Here is a 25,838-nt window from a genome sequence, read left to right on the forward strand (position 1 = left end):
TCCAATGGAAGAGGAATAAAAAACAAGTCATTGTTATTTTATGTGTTTATGTTATGAAAACCTTCAGAGATCTCAAACCATTAAACACACGTCTTCTTGCTCTGCAGCTGCCAGTTTAACTGAAAGAATTAAAAACTCTAATTATGCATTTTTTTATCTTATATCTCATATCTCAAACTTTGCTGTTGTGTCCAGCTGGGCTGAGAAATGTTACACGTGAAGTACCACAGTTACATAATTTCACACCCACTTCCTCGTTACAGAGAAACAGAAAACTATTCCTTGAAACGCAGGTTTGACTTGAGGGTTTTTATGCATTCATCCTCATGGCTGTGGACATCGTATTAGGTGTGCTGGCAACAGAGGATAAGCTTGCTGTAGGTAAAATAAATAAATAATGAATAAATAATAGTATTTTTCAATGCAGCAACTCTTCTCAACTCAAGAGAATGATTTTAAAAGTGTTTGAAAACATGTAAAACATCCAACACTTGCAACAAACCTCAGGGAGACGGCTGTGTAATCAACGTGTGTGTAAACTGTGCAGGTTTACCTTTAGAGTATTCCCACTGGATCGTAGGAACAGGATAGCCTTCAGCTGAGCAGTTTAGTATCACTGCTTTCCCGTAGATGCCATCCTGGTCTTTAGGTTGCACCACAAATTTGGGAGGAACTGCAAGTGAAGAAACCTTACTGTGAGATCTTTACATCTAAAAAGTCACAGGAACATTTCAGTTCAGAATGGGGAAAAAGACCCAGTGAAAGTACAGTGTGGTCCGCAAACATCCGCTTCCTTAAACTCCTGAGAAGTGCAGCCACCCCTCATTTCTTTACATTTTCCAGGAAAATGGGAAATAGGAACAGTGATTTATTGAAACGTGTAAACATACATAAATGCAAAAAAGTTTATACAATTCTCACAAGGTTTAGAATTACTAAAGGGCTAAAGCAGGAATGTCAAACTCATTTTATATTGTGGGCCACATACAGCCACACAAACCTGCCCAGAGGGCCACTTCTGGCTGAAGACATTCTGAACTCTTGTGGGTTTCTTTAAGCAGTCTTCTGGGAAAGTTCTCCCGGCTTCTTGAAGGACATTCATCGATTGTCTTTGGATGCTGGCTGCTGTTTGTTCAATTCTCTATCAGGATGATCCCACAATGTGCACCGTTTGAGATCATTGATGCAGTTAGGTCCATATATATTTGGACAGAGACAAGTTTTTCCTGATTTTTCCAAGTTTTTTACCACAACAAATTTGAATAATAATAATAATAATAATGGATTGGATTTATATAGCGCTTTTCAAGGCACCCAAAGCGCTTTACAATGCCACTATTCATTCACTCTCACATTCACACACTGGTGGAGGCAGCTACAGTTGTAGCCACAGCTGCCCTGGGGCAGACTGACAGAAGCGAGGCTGCCATATCGCACCATCGGCCCCTCTGGCCATCACCAGTAGGCAGTAGGGTAAAGTGTCTTGCCCAAGGACACAACAACCAGGACAGAGAGCCCGGGGACCGAACCCGCGACCTTCCGGTTACAGATACGCTTCCCAACCCCCTGAGCCATGGTCGCCCATTGAAATGAAGTAACTCCGATGCGATTGAACTGCAGAAGGTTGAACAAAAAGACTGCATAAAAATGTGAGGAACTAAAGCATTTTAACACAGTCCCTTCATTTAAGGGGTTCAGTTCTAATACTCAAAGTCTTGAACTCATGGACATCACCAGATGCCGGGCTTCCTACTTTTTAATGTTCTGCCAGGCCTTTACTGCAGTTGCTGTTTATTTGTGGCCCTTTCTGTCTGAAGTTTAGTCTTTACCAGCTGAAATCTTGTTAAAGAGTAAACTTGGCTTTTTCCACAGCGTTGGTGATTCCACCTCTGGGCGGAGTCACCGCTTCATCACTGACAGGCTGCACCTGGAAGTAATTTGGCTGCCAGCGCTCACAATCCCTCTTCGGCAGATTGTCTGATAACCTCAGTTAGTGAAGGCTGTCACAGCTCATGTTTGATACTCATAGTGTTGCTCATACTTACCTGTGCTTCTCTTTCACTCGCAGTAATCCTCTGGGATGTCATTACCTAACCTGCCATAAACTAACCTCTTCTCAGTCGCTGGCCTGCCCGGCTGCCTCACCGCTTCACTGCTGCCTGCCTACATGCCAAACTCACTGGAACATCTCGGACCCTCTCTGGACTCTCTCTCGGCTCACCCAGACCATTTACCCCTTCGCACTTTGCGCCCGCCTGCAGAAAGTAAGACTGCACGCAATCTATTGTGTCTAGAACTCCCTTTGACGTCTGCTTCCTTCAGTTACAGTGACTCCGAACTCCCCGGCTCCGTGACCCCAGTCTAGCCTCTTCCTTACCTCCACGCCACAGGGTTCCTGTGCGGGCAGTTACCCCGTATCGGGTTTGCTGGCCCTTGAACACGTCAGCTCTTGGGCAACACTCATGGACTCTTTTCATAGCTTGGAATTTTTACTGTTTTGTGATTTTCATGTGTTGTTGTTTAGTATCTATCATAGCCATGCTCTCGTTAATCCTAGTGTTGTTATAGTTCATGGTAATCAGTTTATCACTGTGAAACTCAAGTGCTTAGTTCACAGTGATCTTTATTGTTGTTAAGTTCCTTCGGTTGAATCTCCAAGGACCTCGTGTGTAGGTTTAGTTACACTGTTGCTTCCTTCACTCTCTGTAAAGAAAGTGTTGCCTTCACTCTTTCTCCGTGCTTCCGTGTGCTGTCTACACTCGAGTCCATACTTCTGGTGGCCACTGGGCCGCAACAGCAAGATCAGGTGACTGACTGGTCCATTCAAGTATATTTGCCTTCTTTGCTTCAATAAACCCCTGGGTTGCTTTAGCTGTATGTTTTGGGTAATTGTCCAACTTTATTAAGAAACGCCACCCAAGAACTTTGACTGCATTTAGCTGGATGTGAGCAGAGAGTATGTCTCCGAACACCTCAAAATTCATTCAGCTGCTTACTGTATCACATCGCCAATAAACAGTGTCCCACTGTCGCTGGCAGCAGTGCACACCGAGGCTAACACACTGCCTCCGCCCTGTTTTACCAATGATGTGGTATGCTTTGGATCATGAGGTGTTTCACACCTTCTCCGTATTTTTCTCTAGCCATCATTCTGGTAGAGGTTGATCTTGGTTTCATCTGTCCAAAGAAGGTTTTTCCAGAACTGTGCTGCCTTTTTTAGATGTCCAACCCAGCCTTTCTATTGTTGAGGTCTTGTACCTTGCAGTGAACCGTCTGTATTTACTTTCACGCACTGTTCTCTTTATGGTAGACACGGATATCGATACACCTTCCTCCTGGAGAGTGTTGTTCACTTTGTTGGCTGTTGTGGACGGGTTTCTCTTCACCATGGAAATGATTCTGCGATCTTGCGGAGTTCACCAGTGCTTTCTTTCTTTCAGGATGAGCCAAACTAGATTTTGCCGCTCCTAATATTGTAGCAGTATCTCAGATGGGGTTTTTGTTGTGTTTGCAGCTTAAGGATGGCTTATTTCACCAGCATGGAGAGCTCTTTTGACTGCATGTTGTCTGTTCACAGCAAAATCTTCCAAATAAAAGCACCACACCTCAAATCAGGCCTCTATGCTGTACATAACTTTTTATATAGCTGTCTGTCACTTCTTGTTTTGTCCACCACTTGAAAAAGTACCCAAACTGTTTAATCTTTGGCAGTTTTCATTGATTAAACTTTCAGAAAGCCTGGAGAATTACTGCTCAAAGCCAGTTAAAAAATCTTTTTACAAGAAAGTCTGGCTGCTTGCACGTGAAACATAAAGAAATGAGGGGTGGATCCAAACTTTTCCACAGCACTGAACTTCTGTAAATCACATCCAGATTGACTCTCTTACCCATCTCTCCCCTCCTCACCTCGGACAATGAGCTCACTCCGGTGTTCCACAGCAGCAGCCTGATTCCGTGCGATGCAGGTGTAGTTGCCGTTATGCATCAGTGTGAGGTTAGAGATACGCAAGGAGCTGGTGAAGTCTATGTTGTCTATGGTAACGCCCAGGCTGGCCGGGATTGGCCGACCATCCTTCTGCCAGGTGATGAAGACGGGCTGGTCACCAGACATAACCACACAGGGGACGAAGACTCGCTGGCCGATGGAAAACCGGGGAAACTCAAATGGTTGGATGGTGGGCGGGACTGTAACAGAGACGGTAATAATGCTTCAGGCCTGCGGGTTACAGGTTGTTTAATTTCAGCCAGAGCTACTCAAAATCACTAACCACTCATGCACATTAATAATCAACACATTAACATACTATACACCGCGGCTGAGCTACTTTACAAAACACTCGCATAGCAACTCATTAGGCCCAGTTCTCTCTTTATCACCTTATTTTCCACATTAAGCTGTGATTTTTCAGGAAAGCAAGAAATATTTTATTAGCTCGCCTCATGTGGAGCAGCTGAAGCCTCTCAAAACATAAGCATATAGCATTCACTCTCACTCGGCTCTCTGGGGACACTGTAGCCATCGTGAGAACCAGATGCTTTGAAAAATTAATGATTTAAAATAACATTGGAATAAGCAGCACTTCAGCGCTTATTTAATTCACAACAAAATAAGCATAATAGGTTCCTGGGGATTCCCTCTCGGCAGCGGTGGAATGCTAAGCAGCTGAGAGGCAAATTAGCCAAGGTGGAATAGAAGTGTCGCTTTGTCTATGCTGTGTGATTTCCCCCTCAAACGCTCGTTAGCACGTCAAGATCAGTGAGAGTGGGTGGTGTGGGGGGGTGGGGATCGGCCCATAGGACAGTTGAAATTATGCTGCGTCACTGAAGAAAGAGAGCCATCGGAGGTTATCATCATCTGGCTCTTCTCAGTCCTGCTGCATATTCAGATGAGCTCCAGATAAGCTGGCTGGGATGATGGAGATGGTGCCTTGCTATCAGTGATGTGAGTGCTTTTTTCATAGGTAGTGATATACAAATATCACTCTGCATATCTGTGTTTTCTGCAACGAGGAAAGGGGGCATACACCTCCGATGGAAAGGCACTACGGGGTCAGTGTGTACACCGATAAAGCCGTTCCCTTTGAATTGCAAAGAGATTAATGACAGCGTAACCACAAATGTATTCTGCAAACACAGAGTACAATACAGTACCGTACAAATGCGAACGTACATCTGAAACAGCTGCTTATTGGCCTCGCAGATGGGTAAACGTGATGATGTCGCACAGCTAAATGAACTAAATCTTGTTTTATTGGACCAAATATAGTCCCGTGCTGTCTGTCTGAAAATCAATTAGACTGTTTCATACCTTTCACTGTAACGTAAACGCTCTGGTGTGTGGACAGCTGTGGCTGCACCAGCACATTACACGTGTATTCTCCTTCATCCACCTCCTTCTGCACGTCAAACAGTTTCAGGGTGCCGTTGTTCTCGAAGGCCCGCTGTCGGTGGTTGTACGGCAGCAAATTGGAGTCCTTGTACCATTTGATGGAGTAGTAGGGGTAGCCAATGACACGGCAGTGGATGTACATGTCCCGCCCAGCGATGGCAGTGAGGTTTTTCATTGGTCTGATGCTGGCAGGCCCTTGAAGGACACATTGGAGAGACAACTCTCTTAAAATGATTTTGAGGTGGTTTGTGGTGTGAAAGTTAGCTTTTCTGTGTTTTGTGTGTTTTTAAGACACCACAAAGTTGTACATGCCTCGATTCACTCTGATACTGTGACATAAAAAATGACCCAGATGTGCGTAGGGGTTACAGACTGCTCGATTAAGCGAGAAGGACCGTAAAACACAAATGAGACTACGAATCATCACAGGTGGACCGTTCTGCTGTTCTGTTCGCGTCACATCCTGCTTTGCCAGATTCATGGATTGGTGCATCTTTCTGTTTGAGACTGTAGTGAATATTACCTTTTGCTCCCACCTCTTTGGTGCAGGCTGTGATTGCTTCTGACAAGCATTAGAGTCGAATGTTCGCTTTCTCCACTCATGAAGCTATTATCAAAGCCATTACTCACGTTGCCGCCTTTTGTGCACACTTGTGAAAAACCAACAGAATAACCAATAGGCTTCCATAGCTCAGTGTCTATCAGGGAAATGGACTATTAGGTGTCTCTTTAAAGCACTGGAGAAGACAGTTTAACTAGGCTCTGCAGTGTACTTGGAATACAAGCGTATCCTGGGTTGCTACTCTCTTTAGCACGATTAAGGAGCCAATGACGTGAGAAGCAGTCATTACACGTTCTCCGCGTTGGCACCTGTGGAGATTTATCTTCATTGCTTGGCTGCATTTGGCATCCATGAACCCTCGCTTAAGGGCTGGAGGATCGCCCTATTTAGCCCCACAACATGCAAGACTGAGCAGCAATCAAATCCGACCAATCTGTACAAAGAAAGCAACATTCCCTCTCTGCAATAGAGAAATAATAATGTTCTGGAAAGCACGGCAAGCTTGAGCGCCCCAGTGTCACTACATGACAGCAGCAATTCAGCAAGCCATGTCCCTGTAGAATGCATATAGCAGTACAGTCAACAGTAATAACTGTCCTGATATAGAGATGGTGAAATCCAAACGCAAAAATACCCCCAAAAAACTGGAAAAGTGGAAAGATAACAGGAAAAGCATCTTCTGGGCATCTTGCTATATTCTGAGGAGAAACAGAGCCAAGCTACGCTATCAGATTTAAAAGTATGTGAAAAGCTAGAAACACGACAGCATAATAAAACCTCTTTCATCACGTGCACTTTTAAAGTAGCCAATCAGAAATGCGTCAAAACAGAGTGACTCAAGGCATGTCGATGTGTATATGTGATGGTGTGTTGGAAGAGTTGATCTGACAAGCACCTCTTACGTTTATTCGCGCCTGGTAGGAAACGGTCCCAGCTGAGTTGTTGCAGATGCAGCGGTACACTCCTCCATCGGGGACTTGAGTCTGGCTGATGTTCAGATGACTCACCACGTGGCCCTCGGCATTGGTGTAGTAGGAGATGCGATGGCGGCTGTCCCGTACCACGGGCTCATCGTCCAGAGTCCACGTTACCCGCGGCTCTGGCGTGCCCTTCACTGTGCACGACAATGACACAAACTCGTTGACGTTGTAGACCTTCTCGCTGAACGAAGCCAGAATTTTGGGGGTGCCATCTGCACAGAGGGAGAAAATTCACACGGTGATGTATATTTTGTTGTTCCCCTCATAAGGGATGCATGTCAATTCATATCTGATGCTTTTGAATGAGAATCTTGTCCAAATCTGCACTTTTAGTGGAAAACATGCACATCTCCAGTATAAAAAGCAGTGTCAGAATGAGGAGCAGATTAATCCAGCTCCTCTCTGGCTCCACAGCATTATTGATTATCAATATTCCCCTTATAGTACCCTGGTTATGGGAGACACTGCAGCAGCAACCAGCTCATGTACAGCTCAAGGCTTTTCAGAAAATCTTATAAAAAAGGGCTGGGCCCTGCAGGATTGAGCTTCACACAGCACAGTCTGGACTTGCATATGCATAGATACACACAATTGCTGTGCACACAAAACCAAAATGGTGCACACGCACTGCTCCCACCCACACGTCTCACTGTGAATTCTGACCTTCCAGTATGACTTGAACAAAGTCCTGGGCAGACATCTTGCCATGTCTGGCAAAGCACTGATAGGCTCCTCCATCACTCTTGGCCATGCCAGCCATGACCAGGTTCTCTCTGTTTTGGCCTGTCATGCGGACACTGTTACTGGGGTAGATGAGTTCTCCGTTGCGATACCAGGACAGCTGATACTCCTCGGAGCCCGTTACACCGCAGGACAGTGAAACCTGGCTTCCCACGCTGCCTTTCACCTTCCGCGGACTCACCATGACCTTGAGGGGCTCTGTAGTTTAGTGGAGGTACCAAGTTATCATCATTAGATAGATGATAAAATGTAAACAAAAGTGCTTCACACTTAAAAAGCAAAAGAATCTGCCTCTTTTGATTCGTTGCTCCATAATAAAAAAAACTCCACAGCCTTACTTCGCACCATCACAAGGACACTGACCTTTTACCTGCAGCCTGCCAACCACCTCGGCATTGCCGTAGCCATTCCACACCTCACACACATACGTCCCTGTGTCACTGGGCTGGGTTCTCTCTATGAGCAGGCCTGTCACACTCTGTTTGAAGCGCGAGTCTGTCTCCAGCGGGCGGTTGTCCTTCAGCCAGCGGTATTTGGGTACAGGGTGACCAGAGGCCTTGCAAGGGAGCTCCACTCGATGAGATGCCATCACCTCACGGCGCTCAAAGCTATCCAGGATGTGGGGTGCAGAATTGGTCGGATCTGCGTGGGTTCAAAAAGGGTTAAATGCAGCACAAGGAGTTAAAAGTGGAAAAGTGTTTAATCGTGAACTCATGAGTAGCCAAAGGAAGAGAATGGGATTTTTTAAATTTTAGTGTAATGGCTCTAGTCCCCCCCCCCCCCCCCCCCCATCAGTAAACATGGTACAACCCTGCCTATCTTGTGAATGAATGTCTTACAAACTAAAAATACTGCATCAATACTCTGAAATCTGCAGAGTGACTCTTTAAATGGTTTTGGAAAGGAGGGTATTTTTCTATCCTGAAGTCCTCCCCCAAACTGGAGAGTTCTCATGGCCTTTACTGCCTGTCACCCACTCTTTAGTTCAAGGGTTTTTATCCTGTCGCCCTCCGTTTAATTCAACTGACCAACATGTTTTTTTTTACAAGCTCACATTTATTTCCATATGGTCCTCTCACATGCAGTCAGTGTTTCTGAAGGCACACTAAATCAACAGCAAACCCTATCTGACTGTGTCATGGTGCTTCCTGTCCTTGTGTCTGATTACTTGTCTTGTGTCATTTTATCCAACAGTGTGTGGTATCACCAGCTGGTATTTGCAACACATTAACCATATTATTCTAAACTGAAATCAAGGCAACAGACTGGGACATTTTTAGAGGGTTTACCTGCTGTTACTGACATATGCTGGGGCCGATGTGAATGCCATTATGAAACTTTTATCAGATCAAACACACCGCAGTATTGAAACTCACACACTGATTACCTTAAGCTTTAAATATGAAACTTGGAAAAAAAATCCCATCGCATATCAGCTGTTGGTTGTTGTTATGCAAACAGCTGTGTAGTGTAAATTTGACTCTTTGGCCATCTGTTTAACGCAGAAAAACACACTGTTGGTTGTTTTGGCATGATTTCAATTAGCCTGTGCCGGGTAAAGGGCTTAAACCTGCATTCTTTCTTTCTAACGGTCTGACAGATACCATCAACAGTATAAGCTGTCATTGGTATCTTGGTATCTCCCATCACTGTAACAGTAAAAACAGTGAAATCAGCAAAAACTTCATATTACCCACAGTTTGTTATGAATCGTCTTCAAACTTCACAACAATATACTAGGCCTTAGGGGACATGATTACCCGGGTTGGCTAAGCATTTGACTTTGACCTTCAGAGTCAAAGTTAACTTTGAAAAAAAAAAAACCCCAAAACAATCATATGAAAGGGAGAGAAAGCTGTTAAACCCCATTTTTATTTCTTCAGTACGATGCTTTACGTCTCAAGTTTTTACAGCTTAAATAAGCCAAAGATTTCAGCCGATTCTGCTCCAGTCATATGGGTAAAGATAATAAAATACACTATTTTAGTATGTAGTGCTTCAAGGTCATAGGTAGGCCATGAAAATCTTCAAACATTAAAGCAATATATTAGACCTTGGGGGACATTAGCACTTTCTTTGTTTGACCTCTTTAAAACATTATTTTTTCCAATACAACCTTATATGACACAATGATACAGAAAGATGAATATACTACACAAGATGCCCATATTAACAATGCTGACATCGGTATAAAACACTGCAGGAAGTTGTGCTTTCCGAGTGTTCGTTTTATAAAAATACATTTGGTTGTATCAAATCCAGGAAAACTTTCATGACCTATGACCTCAGTAAACATGCTGGTGAAGAGTTTAATTTTGCGGTTGCTAGTACTGAGTCACTACTTTCAAGCCTTATTGAAAACATACTGATGTTCATTTTGTATATTACAGGTAGAGTCAAAAAACAACGAGCAACCTAGTCACTGGACAGAGAGCGTGCAGTATCGTTTCGTGTCTCAGTGCGATTACTCCAAATCAATCTGATCTACAAACACAAAGACGGAGATGGTAAAAACGCTCATCTTAACGTTTCACAATGAAACCAACCAATATATATGCACATAATACAACTCTGTAGTTTTTTGCACCGTGAAACAAGTGACCATTCAACCCAGAAGTGCAGCTTAATATACAAGCTAATATATATCAAGCTGCAGAACTTCCTATTCATTCTAATTGTGGTATCCCCCTCTCACCTGACACAATGAGGCGGGCACTATTGCTCTGTCGGGTTTCTCCGGTGTACTGATGCCGTGTCATACACCTGTAGTTGTACAGCCCGTCTTCCATTTGCACATCCAGAATATACAGGGCTCCCGTGGATGTGATGAGAAACCGTTGCACTGGAAATGAAAAGATAAATAAAACATATTAGGTGACGTTACCTACATATAAAGAAAGCAAAGCAACATCTTCAGTGAACACCAGTAAACTACATGTGGGCCAGTTAGTACCAAACACGTCACTTTCATGTGACCTGTGAGTATAGCCTGTGGTCAGTCCGCGTGATGTTAAACATTCTGGAAAATCTATCTGTGGTTTGCTTGTTCACTAGACGGCAGAGTGCAGACTCTCCTCAGAACGCATTATCTCAACTGAGCTTCACTGTTTGCAGCAACAAGACTTTAATCAAAATACTTATCAAGAAAAATCACTAGATAGAATTAAACCACAGTTTTTTTTATGTTTAGTCAATAAGTTTTTTTAACTGTCTCAAAAACTGTTCATGAAAGTACAGGATCAGTTGCCTCGGGGTTTTCATCACAAGCGACGGTTAACATTTTGTACCAAACACAGCGCAGCAGTAATAGGTGTCAGTAGAGAAAGCATGCTGCGTGTATTCATTTTTATGCGCTGGAATAACCACCTTACACATTCAAAAAGAATGAAATAAAGAAAAGCCAATATTGAAGTCTCTAAGCAAATATTTGCAAGTCAAGTGAGGAACGCAGCTCTGTGTGATTGTAGTCACCAAACATCTGCTGCAGCCCATTTAGCTCAGCTAAATCAGCTCTGAGGCGCAGTGACAAGGCTGTGTGTTGTATAGCGGTGTAACACAGCTCGTTATCATGTAGCTCATCGCTCTCTTCCCTCTCTCTCGGGGGAAACGCTCTGTCTTTCTCTCTTTCTCACTCAGGTTTTCGCTCTTTTTTTCTGATCCAGACTAAAGCACGGGGAGCCGGGGATCACAGAGTGCTTTGATAAGGCATGGATGTGCAGGTCGGATGTGCTAATATCATGCTAATGTAATGCTAATTTGTGTGAACACATGGAAGTAGAGAGAGGTAGTCAGTGTTTCTGAGGAGCGATGTGTTCTGTAGCCGGTGGCTATCGGGGTATTTCATGTCACAGATGATGGAAGAGCCTATCTGGTTTGGGCATCAAATAGGGCCGCCGTACGGTGGGGGATTCTGGCAGTATTGCTAGAGATATAATAATGCATGCTTTATGGGATGTTGAATCTTCTCATTTAGTCTTGTCATGACACATTAAGACAGGTTTATCCTGCTGGCAGAGGCCTTTGCATTGAGCGTGCCTAAAATGATGGAAAAAGGTGTGAAGGTCTTAAGACAATCTCTGAAACGGCTCAGAAATAAAAATAAAAAAACCCTCAAATTATGGCAAATATTAGGAAAATGACACATTGTCCCTACTACTGCCTACATTTATGTAGAAGCAAAAAACACCCAAAACATTTATCATAATTTAGAAATAAATGATTGGTACCAAAGACAGAGGTGTTGCAATAAGAAAGGTGTGAATGTGAGTACAGAGGGGAGAAAACAGAGAAAGAAAATGGGGAATACACAGGGGAGGGTGGCCAAGATGCTATTGTGAGCAAATGTTGACCTAGATAGAAAAAAGAGACCAGGGCATCGATATCCTGAAGAAGTTTTTGCCTTGCTTGTGGTTGAGCTACTCAACCAGTGATACAACTGAGAGACACTGGATCCATGTGTGTGTGTGCATGTGTAGTCCTTAGTTACTTAAGCATGGAAACAAGCCACGACACATCATCAAATTAAAACTGCAATGCAGTTGCTTTTTAGGAATGAAATCATTCAGAGAAAGCAAAGGAAAAATTAGGTGTAGGCTAAGTCTTCTGCAGTCCCTCTCTCCTGCTTTCCTTCTTTCCCGCTGCAACTTTTCTGGCATCAAAAGCTGACAGCCTTATGAATGAGAGGAGCTTTCATTAGAACAGACTGCCTGTCACTATGACAAAAGGCTAGGAAAGGGGAGCACATGCTTTAAATGCACGTGGAAAGAGACACATACACACATGTACGTGGGTTTGTGTGAGCATTTATGGTCTTTAAACTATCTTTGGGTTATTTGTGAATTTCTCAGAATACAATCTGTCTTATTTAACAGATCACATACCTCTATACTGTGTGTGCCTCATATTGGAAACACTGCAAATGTCACTATTACAGTGAAGGAATATAAATTAAAGATCAGTTAAGATGAGAGGATACACGCATCTGTCTGCTACCCAGACATTATCATTGGACTTGTGAAACCTTATAGTATGTCACAGTATTCAATTAGAAATACAATACATGTATTATTCTGACAGATAGCTACTGCAGTGCCAACCAGCCCTGTCTTAAATATTTGGAGTCAGTTTCTCCTGCACACCACTCCCTAGGTGCTGTCTTCAGTACATCTGCAAAATTATCTTGCAGCCTGATACATCTCCAGGACTCTCCTGCAGATATATCCCTGATATCCAGCATCACCCAGGCGAGGCATCGGGTCATACAGCTCACAGTTCTATAAGGGAAATTATTCCTCTGTAGGACAGATGAATAAAGATGGATGAGGAAAACAGATAATAGTACTAAGTTAATGTGGCATTTTCATTTTTAATGGGCAACATCAGCCCTGTTGTGTTTTCAGCTTCTCATCTGAGAATTGAGTTTGACACCTAATTCTGACTGAATGCACTAATTAGTCAAACATAAACCACACAGCTTTCACTTCACTGTACATCATTATCAAGCTTTTGAACATAAATCTTTTTACACTGCTACATTTGAAACTTAAACTCTTTCTATCTTTTAGAAACAGAGGTAGAGCATTCATGCACATCATGAAGTCCTGTGCAGTTGATCTCAGTGCTGGCCCACATCAGCCGATTGTTCAGCTGATATCCAAATGTCCAACAGGGGCCACTATTTAAGTTGCTCTAGCTTGCCCAACGTTGCTGCAAATCTGGAACTCACCTCCAACAATATCTAACTTAATCTTAACTTGATCTATCTCGTATTTGTTCTCAGTAACACCTGTTCTGCTTTGTACTCTGATCCTGTTGTTGCTCTCGTCAACTCTGGCTTTCTATTCATCCACACGGAGGAACAGGAAGGGGTGCTTTCCTCACCTTATGTTTTCAACATTTGGGACTCAGTATGGAAACTGGAGAGAAAACTTTTGTTATTAAGCTTTACATGCTCATCTCCATTTTGGAGGAAACAGAGGTGGCAGTCTGCTCTGTCCCTGTAACATCTGTCCACATCAAAGATGTCAAATGACACAGCAGCTGATGGATCAGACCAGGATGTTCAATGCAGCTTCTCTCTGTCTGTCCTGAAACATCATTTCTCTCTGGCTGACTCTGACTCAACAGCCTGTACACTCAAGAGGCTGATAACTGTTCTACAAGGAAAGTCCTTCGTTTATGACATTCAAACACCGAAACAGGATGCCTGTTTTAGCCTGTTGTACAGTCATCACACAACCTCACAAACGTCACAAGATATGTCTCCGATTAAATCACAGGGCAGCAGCCCCACATTCTACACAGAGTCCTGCACTGTGGAGCAAGCACAGAGTTAGAAACACCAGGTGATGTTTCTCTCTGAAGTGGCCATAAAAAACACACTTTACAGCTGTTTGTATGGAAGAGGTGTGCTGCATATAAAGTATTGCAGATGGAAACTATCTGACTGTAGTATTTCTGTATTCTGAATCTTCCAACACTTCTTAGTATTTTTTCAGCAGTAGGTAAATTAATGCGTATTAGGTATATATTTAGACTACTGGAAAGAAACAGAAGGTGGTGGCGGCTGGATTTTATTTAAATTACAAGAACTCTTCAGAGTCAGTGCGTTAACTGATAGTGCTCTCGATTCTTTGTTAGCTCGTTCTCACTCTCAACAACAGAATATAGTGCTCAACACAGAGCTGGAGGCCTCTATTAGCATATGTGCATGTCCTTATAACCTGAGACCATTTCAGTGTTCGCTTATACTGCAGTTATCTCATATCCCACTGGCTTGTGCATATATTAAACTCTTTATGAGCATGTGCTTGTGAGTATACATGTTTCTATGCATGTGTACATGCAAGGGAGTCCTAATGTGTTTAAGCTGTGTACAGCTGCAAGGAGGAATGGTCAATAATAATGATCGGAGGTGCACCGCTATTCCTTTCTCCTCTGAGTTCAGTCTAATGCATACTAACACCATCTAGCAGACAGCCTTTCCTGTTCTGTCCACATCTGCGTTTATTAGTTTATATTCCAAAACTATGGCTTCACTTCACCCCAGGTGGCTTCCACAAATATCAGCCATTTCCTCTTCCCTTCGTCACCCCGTTCAGCTGCTTTGGCATCATCAGTGGCACAAACACAAGCCCTTTTCTGTGGCTGCAGACTCATTAGCTTCAATCAATCCTCTTATAAGCCACAGTGAGCCTGTAAGGAGACTATTTGTTCACTCAGACTGGTAGCTTTTGCAGTATCAATGAAACTTAAATTGCTTGTGGGACATAAAAACAGAAACAGCCAGAATTATATTCCTATTACAATGCAAGTGTCACACTTTTCACCAAGGAGAGTTTGCCCTGGGCCAGAGATGTCACCGCTGAACACAGGTTAGTGTGTGCCAGGGACTAAGAATAAAGGATTTGTGATGAGGTGGAATACAATGACACATGGTGACATAGCTAAGCATTCACATCTACTGAGTGACATACCCCAAAACATACACTTAAAACTGTGAGTTGGCCTGGCTCTTTCAGTCATTTCCTCCATCCGTCCATCAGTTTTCTGCCACTGATCTGCAGTCACGACGCAGTGGTAGTCTAAGCAGAGAAGCCCAGACCTCCCTATCCCCAGTCAGCTCCTCCAGCTCATCCGAGAAACACTGAGGAGTTCACAGGGCAGCTGGGAGATGCAATTTCTCCAGCATGCCATGCTTTCCACTAGAACATGCCTCGCTCTCACCCAGGAAGCGCCCTTGTCCGATTTGCCTCAGCAGACTTGTTTTGAAGGAATAGCAACTGAACTCCTCACCTTATCACTAAGGCATATCCATATTTCATTTCTGCTGCTCACATGGGTAGTCTCATTCTTTCACCACAACCTAGAACTCATGACCATGATGGGAATTCTTTGCAGCTAATAATCATGGCTTCAAACTTTTAGTACTAATTCTAATTCCTGCTGGTTCACAGTCAGCTGCACACTGCTCAAGTGTGAGCTCAAGGTCACCACCTGAGTAAGGCAATAGAGCCACATCATCTGCAAAGAGCAGAGATGAGATTCTTACAGCACTGAGCTACACCTGAAATTCTGTGCATACAATTCTAAACACATTTGGTGACAAAGGGAGCCTTGGTGTAGTCCAACACCAACCCGGAACAAGCCCGACTTATTGCTCTGTATAACGCCAGCTCTCACTGGACTTGATTAGCTATCACTGGGAATGTACAAGGACCGAATGGCCCATAGCAAAGGAGCAGATACCCCATGCTCTGCTCCCAAAGCACTTCTTGCAGGATCTCCTGAGCAACATGGTTAAATGCCTTCTAAAAGTCCATAAAGCAAAAATAGACTGGTTGAGTAAATTCCCATGTATTCCACGACCAGGATGAAAACAGCATCGTTCCTTCAGAATCCAAGGTTCGGCTAATGGACAGACTCTCCTGAGTAGTGTGACTCCCCTATAATTAGAGCGCACCCTCTGGTTCGCCTCCTTAAAGATGGGAATCACAACCACAGTCTGCCAATCCAGAGGCACCTTCCATGGTCTCCATACGACGTTGCAGAAGTGTGCCACCAAAGACGGGAACTAAGAGTGCATCCCATCCACCAAGGAGCTGCTCAGTGACCTTAATGATAGTAATGACTGAGTTACCCATCCTTCACAGACTCTGCTTTGCCTACACAAGGCCTATCAGTGGGATTAAGGAGACCTTCAAACTATTCCTTCAACCACCTGATTATCCAACTAAAGTTTTGTTACACGGCCTTATCAAAATGCCAGTTTCTGCTTCAGCTCCTGCCAGACCTGCACTCTGCTCTGTGACTGCACCTGTTAGCCACCTAGCTGCCTCCAGTTCAATATTATATAATTAAGACATGACTGGGGAAAATTAGAGAGAGAGAGAGAGAGAGACAAAATAAAAGATCAAGGGGGAAAGCGCACTTCTGGGATACAACCACTCCCTGTCATCTAAAATGTCTTACAAATTAGCTTACAGCTATGTGCTTCCAGTGAAGAAGAAAACTTTCATATGCTAATTCAGATCATGGTTAGGCAGAGCAATTATCAAAAAAGTGGCAGCGTTGTCTGTCTGACAGATCTCCGCAGGAACCCCGGCCTCTTTTCTCTGTTTCTTACCGAGCCTTTCTCTGATCAAATATACTGCTCTAAAAACAGGTAGTGGGATAGTAATGTGAAGCTACTGTGACACTAAAAATGAGTGCAAATATAAAGCTAGCAGGGACTTTATGACATCTGTTTATATAGTTGTAGACCAGATTTTGCAAATCTGTAAAAATAAATGGAATAAAAAGATATTAAATGAAGCTGCACTACAACTTTTTTTAACAGAAAAATATAGGTTCATTTTCTTTCTCCATGACCTTGAAAATCTCAACCTGTGCTCCTTTGACTCCTCTGAAGAACTCTGAGTCATCTGTCCTGATCAACACCCACAGCCTGAACACCACTGATGGGAAAGCAACCAAGTCAGCTAAACAATGCAGATAAAAATTGCTTCCTCATCACTCTGCTGGCAGTGTCCCCAGTGGGCAACTGTCTTGGAGTGTATTAGTGAGTGGAATGTGGTCTCCGGAGACAGCTGAGCCCTACAGTGTCACCGTAACCTTGGCCACTCAAAGTCACACAGCCTGATTTAAAATAAATAAATAAAAAGATAAGCCAGGCTTGTTACACAGCCGAAGACTAACCCAGGGTGAACAAACTCTTCCAGTTAGGATGCAACATTTGGAAGTGTGGAGGACTGAAATGAAACAAAAGCAGACACAAGACTGACTCTGCGTTTGAGAGAATATCACCACTGCAATGGTGACTGCAGATTTGCATTTTCCATAGAAAAACTATGGCGTGGCGTGCATGCACCCTCTGTTTAACAAAACTACAATTTTCACAAAAACAATGTTGTGTTGATGTATGTGAATCATCACAAAGGCCCCTTTAAACTATAATTACTTTTAAATAAAAAACACTTGTCTTTTAATAACATGTAACTGTGGTGATAATCCCACCATATGTTGTGCCTTATTGTTTCCCACCATGAGAATGTCACACAGTGACTGCTGCCAGGACTGCCAGTGTAGTCTGTAATAATGAGTGTATGATGAGCCCAGGAGGGCCTGTGTTGTAATTAGGCCTGGTCACTGTTATTGGCAGAATGACTCCAAAATGATCAGGCTGGGATGTGCATCTCTATGGAGTGGGGGGACCCCACCAATTTACAGCCCCTCTAATAAAAGTCATCTGTCATTCTTGCAGGAGGCACACACTGACAGCTGCTGTGGTTACCATGGCAACATGCTGACCACCATTCGCTTAGCAAGCACTATTCCCAATACTGTAAATGGTGGAGATGTACAATCATGCACATATACTGTCCCGACCAATCTTTCAGTACTGGATCAAAATGCATACACAGTTCTTCTGTTTACTAATACTACCTCCCTCTTTTGAAGGTCTGGCTGTCCTGTGTACTCTTTTCTCTGATATCTTCTTTTTATTTCTTTATTTTTCTGAACATGGAGCTGGGATTTGTGATTTCAGGCTAGATAAATAAGATAGACTTGTGTCTTCCTACTTGTGTCAGTGCATGCAGTGATAAATAACATAACTTGGTTCAGATCCTGAATATTTTTAGCTCTTCTCTGAGGAAATACTGTACACTTAGAAGTACCACCTCTAACACTGACTTGGCCTTGCATCAACAGCAAAAAATGCATGTAGAACATTGTAACATTGTAACATTTAGAACACTAGTAGCTAGTATTTTGACTTCATGGCTGCACACACAGGCTTTAACAATTCTTAAATAATTTAAAGTCGCTATTTAATTAAGATAAATAGAAAATCATTATTAGGAAGGAAGGTTTCTCAGGTCAACATCTTTCTGTAGTTACAGTTTATTAAATTTGAGAAATGTATATTTTTCTTTGTGTTATTGGGCAACTGAAAAATTTAAGACATCTATATGTATATGTATATATATATGTGTGTATATATATATATATATATATATATATATATATATATATATATAACTTCAGTACTGAGAATGACTTTTTAGACTAACAGTTCGAGTAAATGCAACCACTCTGTATTTCGGTACACCGTGTATCTAAAAATGACATGCTCACAAAACATGCTATAGACTGCGCTTTCTTAGACTTGTATAACTGTAGCTGTATAACTTTGAGAAAGCAGATGGATTCTTTGGCCTTGGCTAAATACACGTGTATAAAAATGAAGATCAGCAGTCTTCACTCGGAAAATTCAACCTGAAAATTTAAATTAGAAATACGTATGTTTTCATTTTCTGGAGTAGCTGCTTTAACCTACACACACATATAAAAGGGAAAAAAATGTTTTTTCTTCTTCTTTTCTTGCTAGTATAAGAAATAAATCTATAATTACATATATATAATTACAATTTGGGCGTTGTAATTATATATACACAAAATAAACACATTTTCTCATTTCTCATCCCACCTTGATCAAAAACTTAAAGCAGCCTATCCTGTTCTAGGCCAGATCTTCCCACTACAAAGTAGAGTCAGAGTGGGGGGCTGAGCTTATTTATTGCCGGTCCTAATCATCAGCAGGATCCCTCTGCTCATTAACTAGACACACAGTAGCCTCAGGCTAACAGCCTCATATGTCAGCCAAAGAAAAAGATGTCATCTTCTGCTTGACTGAATAAACTGCTATTAAAACTGGATGCAAATAGGCACTGAACGACACTCAGATCAGGAGGTAGCAGGCGAGCTTAAACCCTGAGGTGCTCAGCCTCATTGTTGCCCCACATTTCTCAGTTAAAATGCAGAGATTCTGGATGCTGTCTGTCTCCAGACTTACAAGGCATCCAAACTCCCTGCGGAACAAAATGCCACAAAAGTGTTTGTTCACTTGTATGACAGTAAGTAGTTTACACTACTGACTGTTTGCTGGGAAACTATTTCACATCTAAGTTAAGGTGAATATATTAAATGTTTCTGAAATATAACACAGCAGACGCACGTGGGAAACCATCATGTCAACCTAATACGAGAGCAACAGTGGAAGCTATTGTGTTGCCCATTATGCTCCACTGTGCCTATATTCGGCTCAACTGGCTGTACGGTTGTATAGACAGTCCAATGAAACTCTATCTCCCCAGATCTAAACAGAACCAAACAAAGCGCAGTGGAAGAATGGAGTGTGTTTGTACAGGACTTATTTGGCAGACACTGACGTACTATGACTGGATGTCTCTTTTCTCCATCAGACTGTTTTGAGGCAGCTGCGTGAGTATGTTTTTTTTCTTCTTTTTTTTTCTCCCCATCAAACAAATGTTTGTCTGTTGAATCAAAACTGAAGAGGGAAATCTCATCACAATAGCTTTCAAATCTGTGCCTGCCTCTGTGTGTGTGGCTGTGTGTACAGTGCAATTAGCCAGTACTGGAGTTGAGCTATTAAACCTCTGATGGTTGTGTGTTTACAATGCTATCATTGGCCTCTCTCTGGCCAGCGCTAAATGAGCCAGTGTTGAGCCTCAGCTGTATAATCATGAATATTCATCTGTGTGTGTGTGTGTGTGTGTGTGTGTGTGTGTGTGTGTGTGTGTGTGTGTGTGTGTGTGTGTGGGTGGCACTGGCAGGCATTAAAGAAGCTATTACTATCTACTCATCACAATCCGTCACTTTGTCTGGATAATAAGTCAAGCTGACAACAATTCTACTTAGCGCCAAACACCACCAAGACAGGCTTTGTTCTGAGAGCAAAGTTAAAAAAAGAAGGGTTTTCTTGGTGGGTCCCACACAATGTCATGCCTTTATTTTTCTTTTACTCATGTTTGATGAAAGCCTTGGATAAAAGGGGGGAAAGAGGAAGAGCTTGAAATATCTTTGCAACACCTGGGGAACAGAAATGTTCACTCCCACTTACACACGCTTATTTGTTTACAGCATGACGTAAATAATGTGGTTTCCATGCAAATGTGCATTCTTAGCGTGGTTATTAATTACATTTCCTAAGTGTGAACAAGACAATCCTTGAAGCCCTTGCTAAACTGTGATAACCTCAGTTGCTAAAAGAGTTACTCCCACGGTGCCATTCCCCTGAGACCATGTGGCACAATATTCCCGTTCATGGAAAAAGAACTTAAATACAGCCCGGCGTGGTGTTTCATGGTAATTTGCGGTGGCAAGTGGAGCAGGCGATGCTGCTCTGTGAGTAAAGCAGAAGGGGCAAGAGGAGGATTAGATAATCAAACAGTGTGCCACTTTAAATAATCTCTGGATCCTCTGGGGGAGGTGAGATTTAAAGCCGGTGCCCTTCTGCTTTAATTGTCTGATTTTCCCGTCATTACAGTTGAGAGCCTCAGTAATTCAGGCTTATTAAATATTCAGGAACCACACCGAGGAGGAGGGAAGAGCGAGTGATGGGACAGAGATAAAGGTGGAAGAGAGGAGTGGGAGAGTGCGAGGATGTTATGGCAAGACAAAATGTATGGTTTGGGAGAAACACAGATGTTTCCCTTCTTTTCCAACTCTGAAGGAGAAAAGCACTTTTGGAATGATCAAAGTATGTGCAGGAAAAAAACGTCTTGATGCATTCTCAAAGTAAATCTCCAATAAGTTGATTCTGTTCATCACTTGGATGAGTGACGAAACGTTCCTCCCACAAAACACACACAATACGTCCACATGAACAGAATCAACTTTTTGGAGATGCAGGAAAAAAAGTTTTAGCAGTTTACCCTTTGTCCAGTTCACTGTAAAAAATACTCACCAGTATCAAACAGTAGTAACGTAACTTAATAAAAGATAAATTCAATGGAGGAAATAATGATAAAACAAATCCTTCAGGCTACAAAATTGAATTTGGGAAAAAAATATGTCTATATATATATATATGTATATATGTATATATATATATATATATATATATATATATATATATATATATATATATATATATATATATATATATATATATATATATATATATATCTTAGGGGTGCAACGATATTCGTATCGATATTGAACCATTCGATACAGTGCTTTCGGTTCGGTACGCATATGTATCGAACAATACAAAATTTGTAATTTATTTTATCAACTTTCCTTCTGACGATGCTGTCTGTGTTGAGCGCTCAGTGAATCTGCGTTCGACTACTCCGCCTAGGCTGCACTGTCGAGCGCAGATCCACTGAGCGCTCAACACAGACAGCATCGTCAGAAGGAAGAGCGCAGGGCAAGCTAGCGAGACAGAAGTTAAGCTCTCCTTGCAACATGGACCTCCCCCACCCTCATTCAGATCTGGCGTTTGGAATTATTTTGGTCTTCATGTGACGTATGACCCTGAAGGTAAGCGCGTCATGGACTAAAGTAAAACAGTATGTTGGATGTGCCACGCAATGCTCAATTACATGGGTGGGAACTAGTGTGTTAGCGCAGTTAGCTCGTTAACGTGTTGGCCGTCTAGCCCCATGCACGGGGCGATCGGCGGTAGCTCGTTAATGGAGATTTGCCGTGTTGTGGCGTTAACGTCATTTCAACGAGATTAACCTGAAAGCACTAGTGGGAACACAACGAATATGACTGCACATTTACGCCGACATCATCCTAGTGCAAAGACAAGTGGAAGCAGAAAAAAAACAAGCAAGCATGCTACTAACTTTAGCCGAGTCATTTAGACAGCTGTTAGCACATGATTCTCCTTATATGTTTAATATGCTGCTGAGAATATAGCCCAGAAGAAGCGGATAGTATAGCTTTTATTTTGGAAAGAGACATTTCTCTGTAATAAACTCTCTTTTCCAAAGATGAGTGATTCCTCAATCAGATACAGGGCTTGCGATATCGCTAGCCCGACGTCCCGGGGCTAGCGATTTTTTTCAGTCAGGCTACCAAAATCTATCTCTTCCCTGCCCGTCGGGCTATTGTAGGAAGAAAAAATATATGTCAATGCTTTTGCATTCTTTCAGAAATGTAGCTGGGTAATTATGTCATTGGCATCGGTGAGCCACTGTCAATATGTGACATATTGAAATCGCGTTTGAATTTGCTTTCACTTTGCAATCGTGCGAACTGTGTATAGAAAAGCGACAGCACTGATCTGTGAGTGATGATAATTTGTGCACCAATTCCTCTGACATCGTCTTATTAATCGTTAGCTTACTATGCAAACATGACAAGTGAAATCTCCCGCAGCAAGCTTAAACATGTGAGAGGTTGATCGCGCAGAGAATCGCTGAGCTTATGTGAGTGCATGTAAAAGCATTTCAGTTCTGCTGAGCCAAATAAGACAGGTCAGGGTGAAGAAGTGACAGCCAAAGAAAAGCTTACCACAAAACGGAGAAGTTATGACAAATCAGACTATAAGGCAAAAAGAAAGTGCAGCTTTATGGTTTCATGGACAAAAGAATTTCTGTGGCTGCGATATGATGAGCTAAATAACCAGGGCTGCACATAAGTGGTCCGCAGGTGCGCATTCGGTGTCAAAATAAAAAACACCCACAAGGGTTAGGGTTAAATTAAAAAACTGTACTTTTGAGTTAAAATATATATTTATAATCTTAATAAATGACAAATTAAAAAGGCATGAACATTTATTTTGTATCGAAAAAATATCGAACCGTGACACCAAAGTATCGAACCGAACCGAACCGTGAATTTTGTGTATCGTTGCACCCCTAATATATGTATATATATATATATATAAATAAAAAAACACCCAGCACGCCCCTGCGGGCGGTTTATCCTTCAAGCTCGGGTCCTCTACCAGAGGCCTGGGAGCTTGAGGGTCCTGCGCAGTATCTTAGCTGTTCCCAGGACTGCGCTCTTCTGGACAGAGATCTCCGATGTTGTTCCCGGGATCTGCTGGAGCCACTCGCCTAGCTTGGGAGTCACCGCCCCTAGTGCTCCGATTACCACGGGGACCACCGTTACCTTCACCCTCCACATCCTCTCGAGCTCTTCTCTGGGCCCTTGGTATTTCTCCAGCTTCTCGTGTTCCTTCTTCCTGATGTTGCTGTCATTCGGAACCGCTACATCGATCACTACGGCCGTCTTCTTCTGTTTGTCCTCCACCACTATGTCCGGTTGGTTAGCCACCACCATTTTGTCCGTCTGTATCTGGAAGTCCCACAGGATCTTAGCTCGGTCATTCTCCACCACCCTTGGGGGCATCTCCCATTTTGACCTCGGGACTTCCAGGTTATGTGTTATGTGCATATATATATATATATATAAATATATATATATATATAACACCCAGCATGCCCCTGCGGGCGGTTTATCCTTCAAGCTCGGGTCCTCTACCAGAGGCCTGGGAGCTTGAGGGTCCTGCGCAGTATCTTAGCTGTTCCCAGGACTGCGCTCTTCTGGACAGAGATCTCCGATGTTGTTCCCGGGATCTGCTGGAGCCACTCGCCTGGCTTGGGAGTCACCGCACCTAGTGCTCCGATTACCACGGGGACCACCGTTACCTTCACCCTCCACATCCTCTCGAGCTCTTCTCTGAGCCCGTGGTATTTCTCCAGCTTCTCGTGTTCCTTCTTCCTGATATTGCTGTCATTCGGAACCGCTACATCGATCACTACGGCCGTCTTCTTCTGTTTGTCTACCACCACTATGTCCGGTTGGTTAGCCACCACCATTTTGTCCGTCTGTATCTGGAAGTCCCACAGGATCTTAGCTCGGTCATTCTCCACCACCCTTGGGGGCGTCTCCCATTTTGACCTCGGGACTTCCAGGTTATACTCGGCACAGATGTTCCTGTACACTATGCCGGCCACTTGGTTATGGCGTTCCATGTATGCCTTGCCTGCTAGCATCTTGCACCCTGCTGTTATGTGCTGGATTGTCTCTGGGGCATCTTTACACAGCCTGCACCTGGGGTCTTGTCTGGTGTGATAGACCCCAGCCTCTATGGATCTTGTGCTCAGAGCTTGTTCTTGTGCTGCCATGATTAGTGCCTCTGTGCTGTCTTTCAGTCCAGCTTTGTCCAGCCACTGGTAGGATTTCTGGATATCAGCCACTATCTGCCGGTGGTACATACCGTGCAGGGGCCTGTCCTTCCATGATGGTTCCTCGTCTCCCTCCTCTTTCTTGGGTTTCTGCTGCCTGAGGTATTCACTGAGCACTCGGTCAGTTGGGGCCATCTTCCCAATGTATTCTTGGATGTTCGTTGTCTCATCCTGGACTGTGGTGCTGACACTCACCAGTCCCCGGCCCCCTTCCTTCCGCTTAGCGTACAGCCTCAGGGTGCTGGATTTGGGGTGAAACCCTCCATGCATGGTAAGGAGCTTTCTTGTCTTTATGTCAGTGGCTTCTATCTCCTCCTTTGGCCAGCCTATTACCCCAGCAGGGTACCTGATCACGGGCAGGGCGTACGTGTTGATGGCCCGGATCTTGTTCTTACCATTCAGCTGACTCCTCAGGACATGCCTGACCCTCTGCAGGTACTTGGTGGTTGCAGCTTTTCTAGCGGCCTCTTCATGGTTCCCATTCGCCTGCGGGATCCCCAAGTACTTGTAACTGTCCTCTATGTCTGCAATGTTGCCTTCTGGTAGTTCAATCCCCTCAGTTCTGACTACCTTCCCTCTCTTTGTTACCATCCGACTACACTTCTCCAGTCCGAACGACATTCCAATGTCATTGCTGTATAGCCTGGTAGTGTGGATCAGTGAATCGATGTCTCGTTCACTCTTGGCATACAGCTTGATGTCATCCATGTACAGGAGGTGGCTGACAACTGCTCCGTTCCGTAGTCGGTATCCGTAGCCAGTCTTGTTAATGATCTCATTGAGGAGGTTCAGGCCTATGCAGAACAGCAGTGGTCATTGGTAGATCCCGCACTTGATGGTGACTTGTGCTATGGGCTTGGAGTTGGCCTCTAGTGTTGTACGCCACATCCCCATTGAGTTCCTTGGGGATCAGGACCGTCCGGCCTTCAGTTAGCCATTCCGGGTGTCTCTCGTTAACTAGCAGCTGGTTCATTTGTGCTGCCAGACGCTCGTGGAGTGCAGTCAGCTTCTTCAGCCAGTAGGCGTGAACCATGTCTGGGCCTGGTGCTGTCCAACTCTTCATACTGGAGGCCCTTTCTTGGATATCTGCCACTGTGATGGTTACTGGACCCTGTTCAGGGAGGTCGCTGTGGTCTGCCCTCAGATCCTCTAGCCAC

General features: G+C 43.5%; 1 protein-coding gene across 2 annotated transcripts in view; it reads right to left on the minus strand.

The window, feature by feature from the left end:
- Positions 1 to 25,838, minus strand: part of dscama (Down syndrome cell adhesion molecule a) — a 112,457-nt gene that overhangs the window by 27,557 nt on the left and 59,062 nt on the right. For both annotated transcript variants that reach the window (XM_026181047.2, XM_026181048.2), the window contains exons 4-10: positions 10,368 to 10,514; positions 8,036 to 8,314; positions 7,595 to 7,870; positions 6,847 to 7,143; positions 5,309 to 5,584; positions 3,907 to 4,185; positions 554 to 673 (exon numbers count right to left, since the gene is read on the minus strand). In XM_026181047.2, the coding sequence (XP_026036832.1) occupies positions 554 to 673; positions 3,907 to 4,185; positions 5,309 to 5,584; positions 6,847 to 7,143; positions 7,595 to 7,870; positions 8,036 to 8,314; positions 10,368 to 10,514 (1,674 nt within the window). The remainder of the gene's footprint in view (positions 1 to 553; positions 674 to 3,906; positions 4,186 to 5,308; positions 5,585 to 6,846; positions 7,144 to 7,594; positions 7,871 to 8,035; positions 8,315 to 10,367; positions 10,515 to 25,838) is intronic.

This window comes from Astatotilapia calliptera, chromosome 10 (assembly GCF_964374335.1).
Source record: "Astatotilapia calliptera chromosome 10, fAstCal68.1, whole genome shotgun sequence".
Taxonomy (NCBI): Eukaryota; Metazoa; Chordata; class Actinopteri; order Cichliformes; family Cichlidae; genus Astatotilapia; species Astatotilapia calliptera.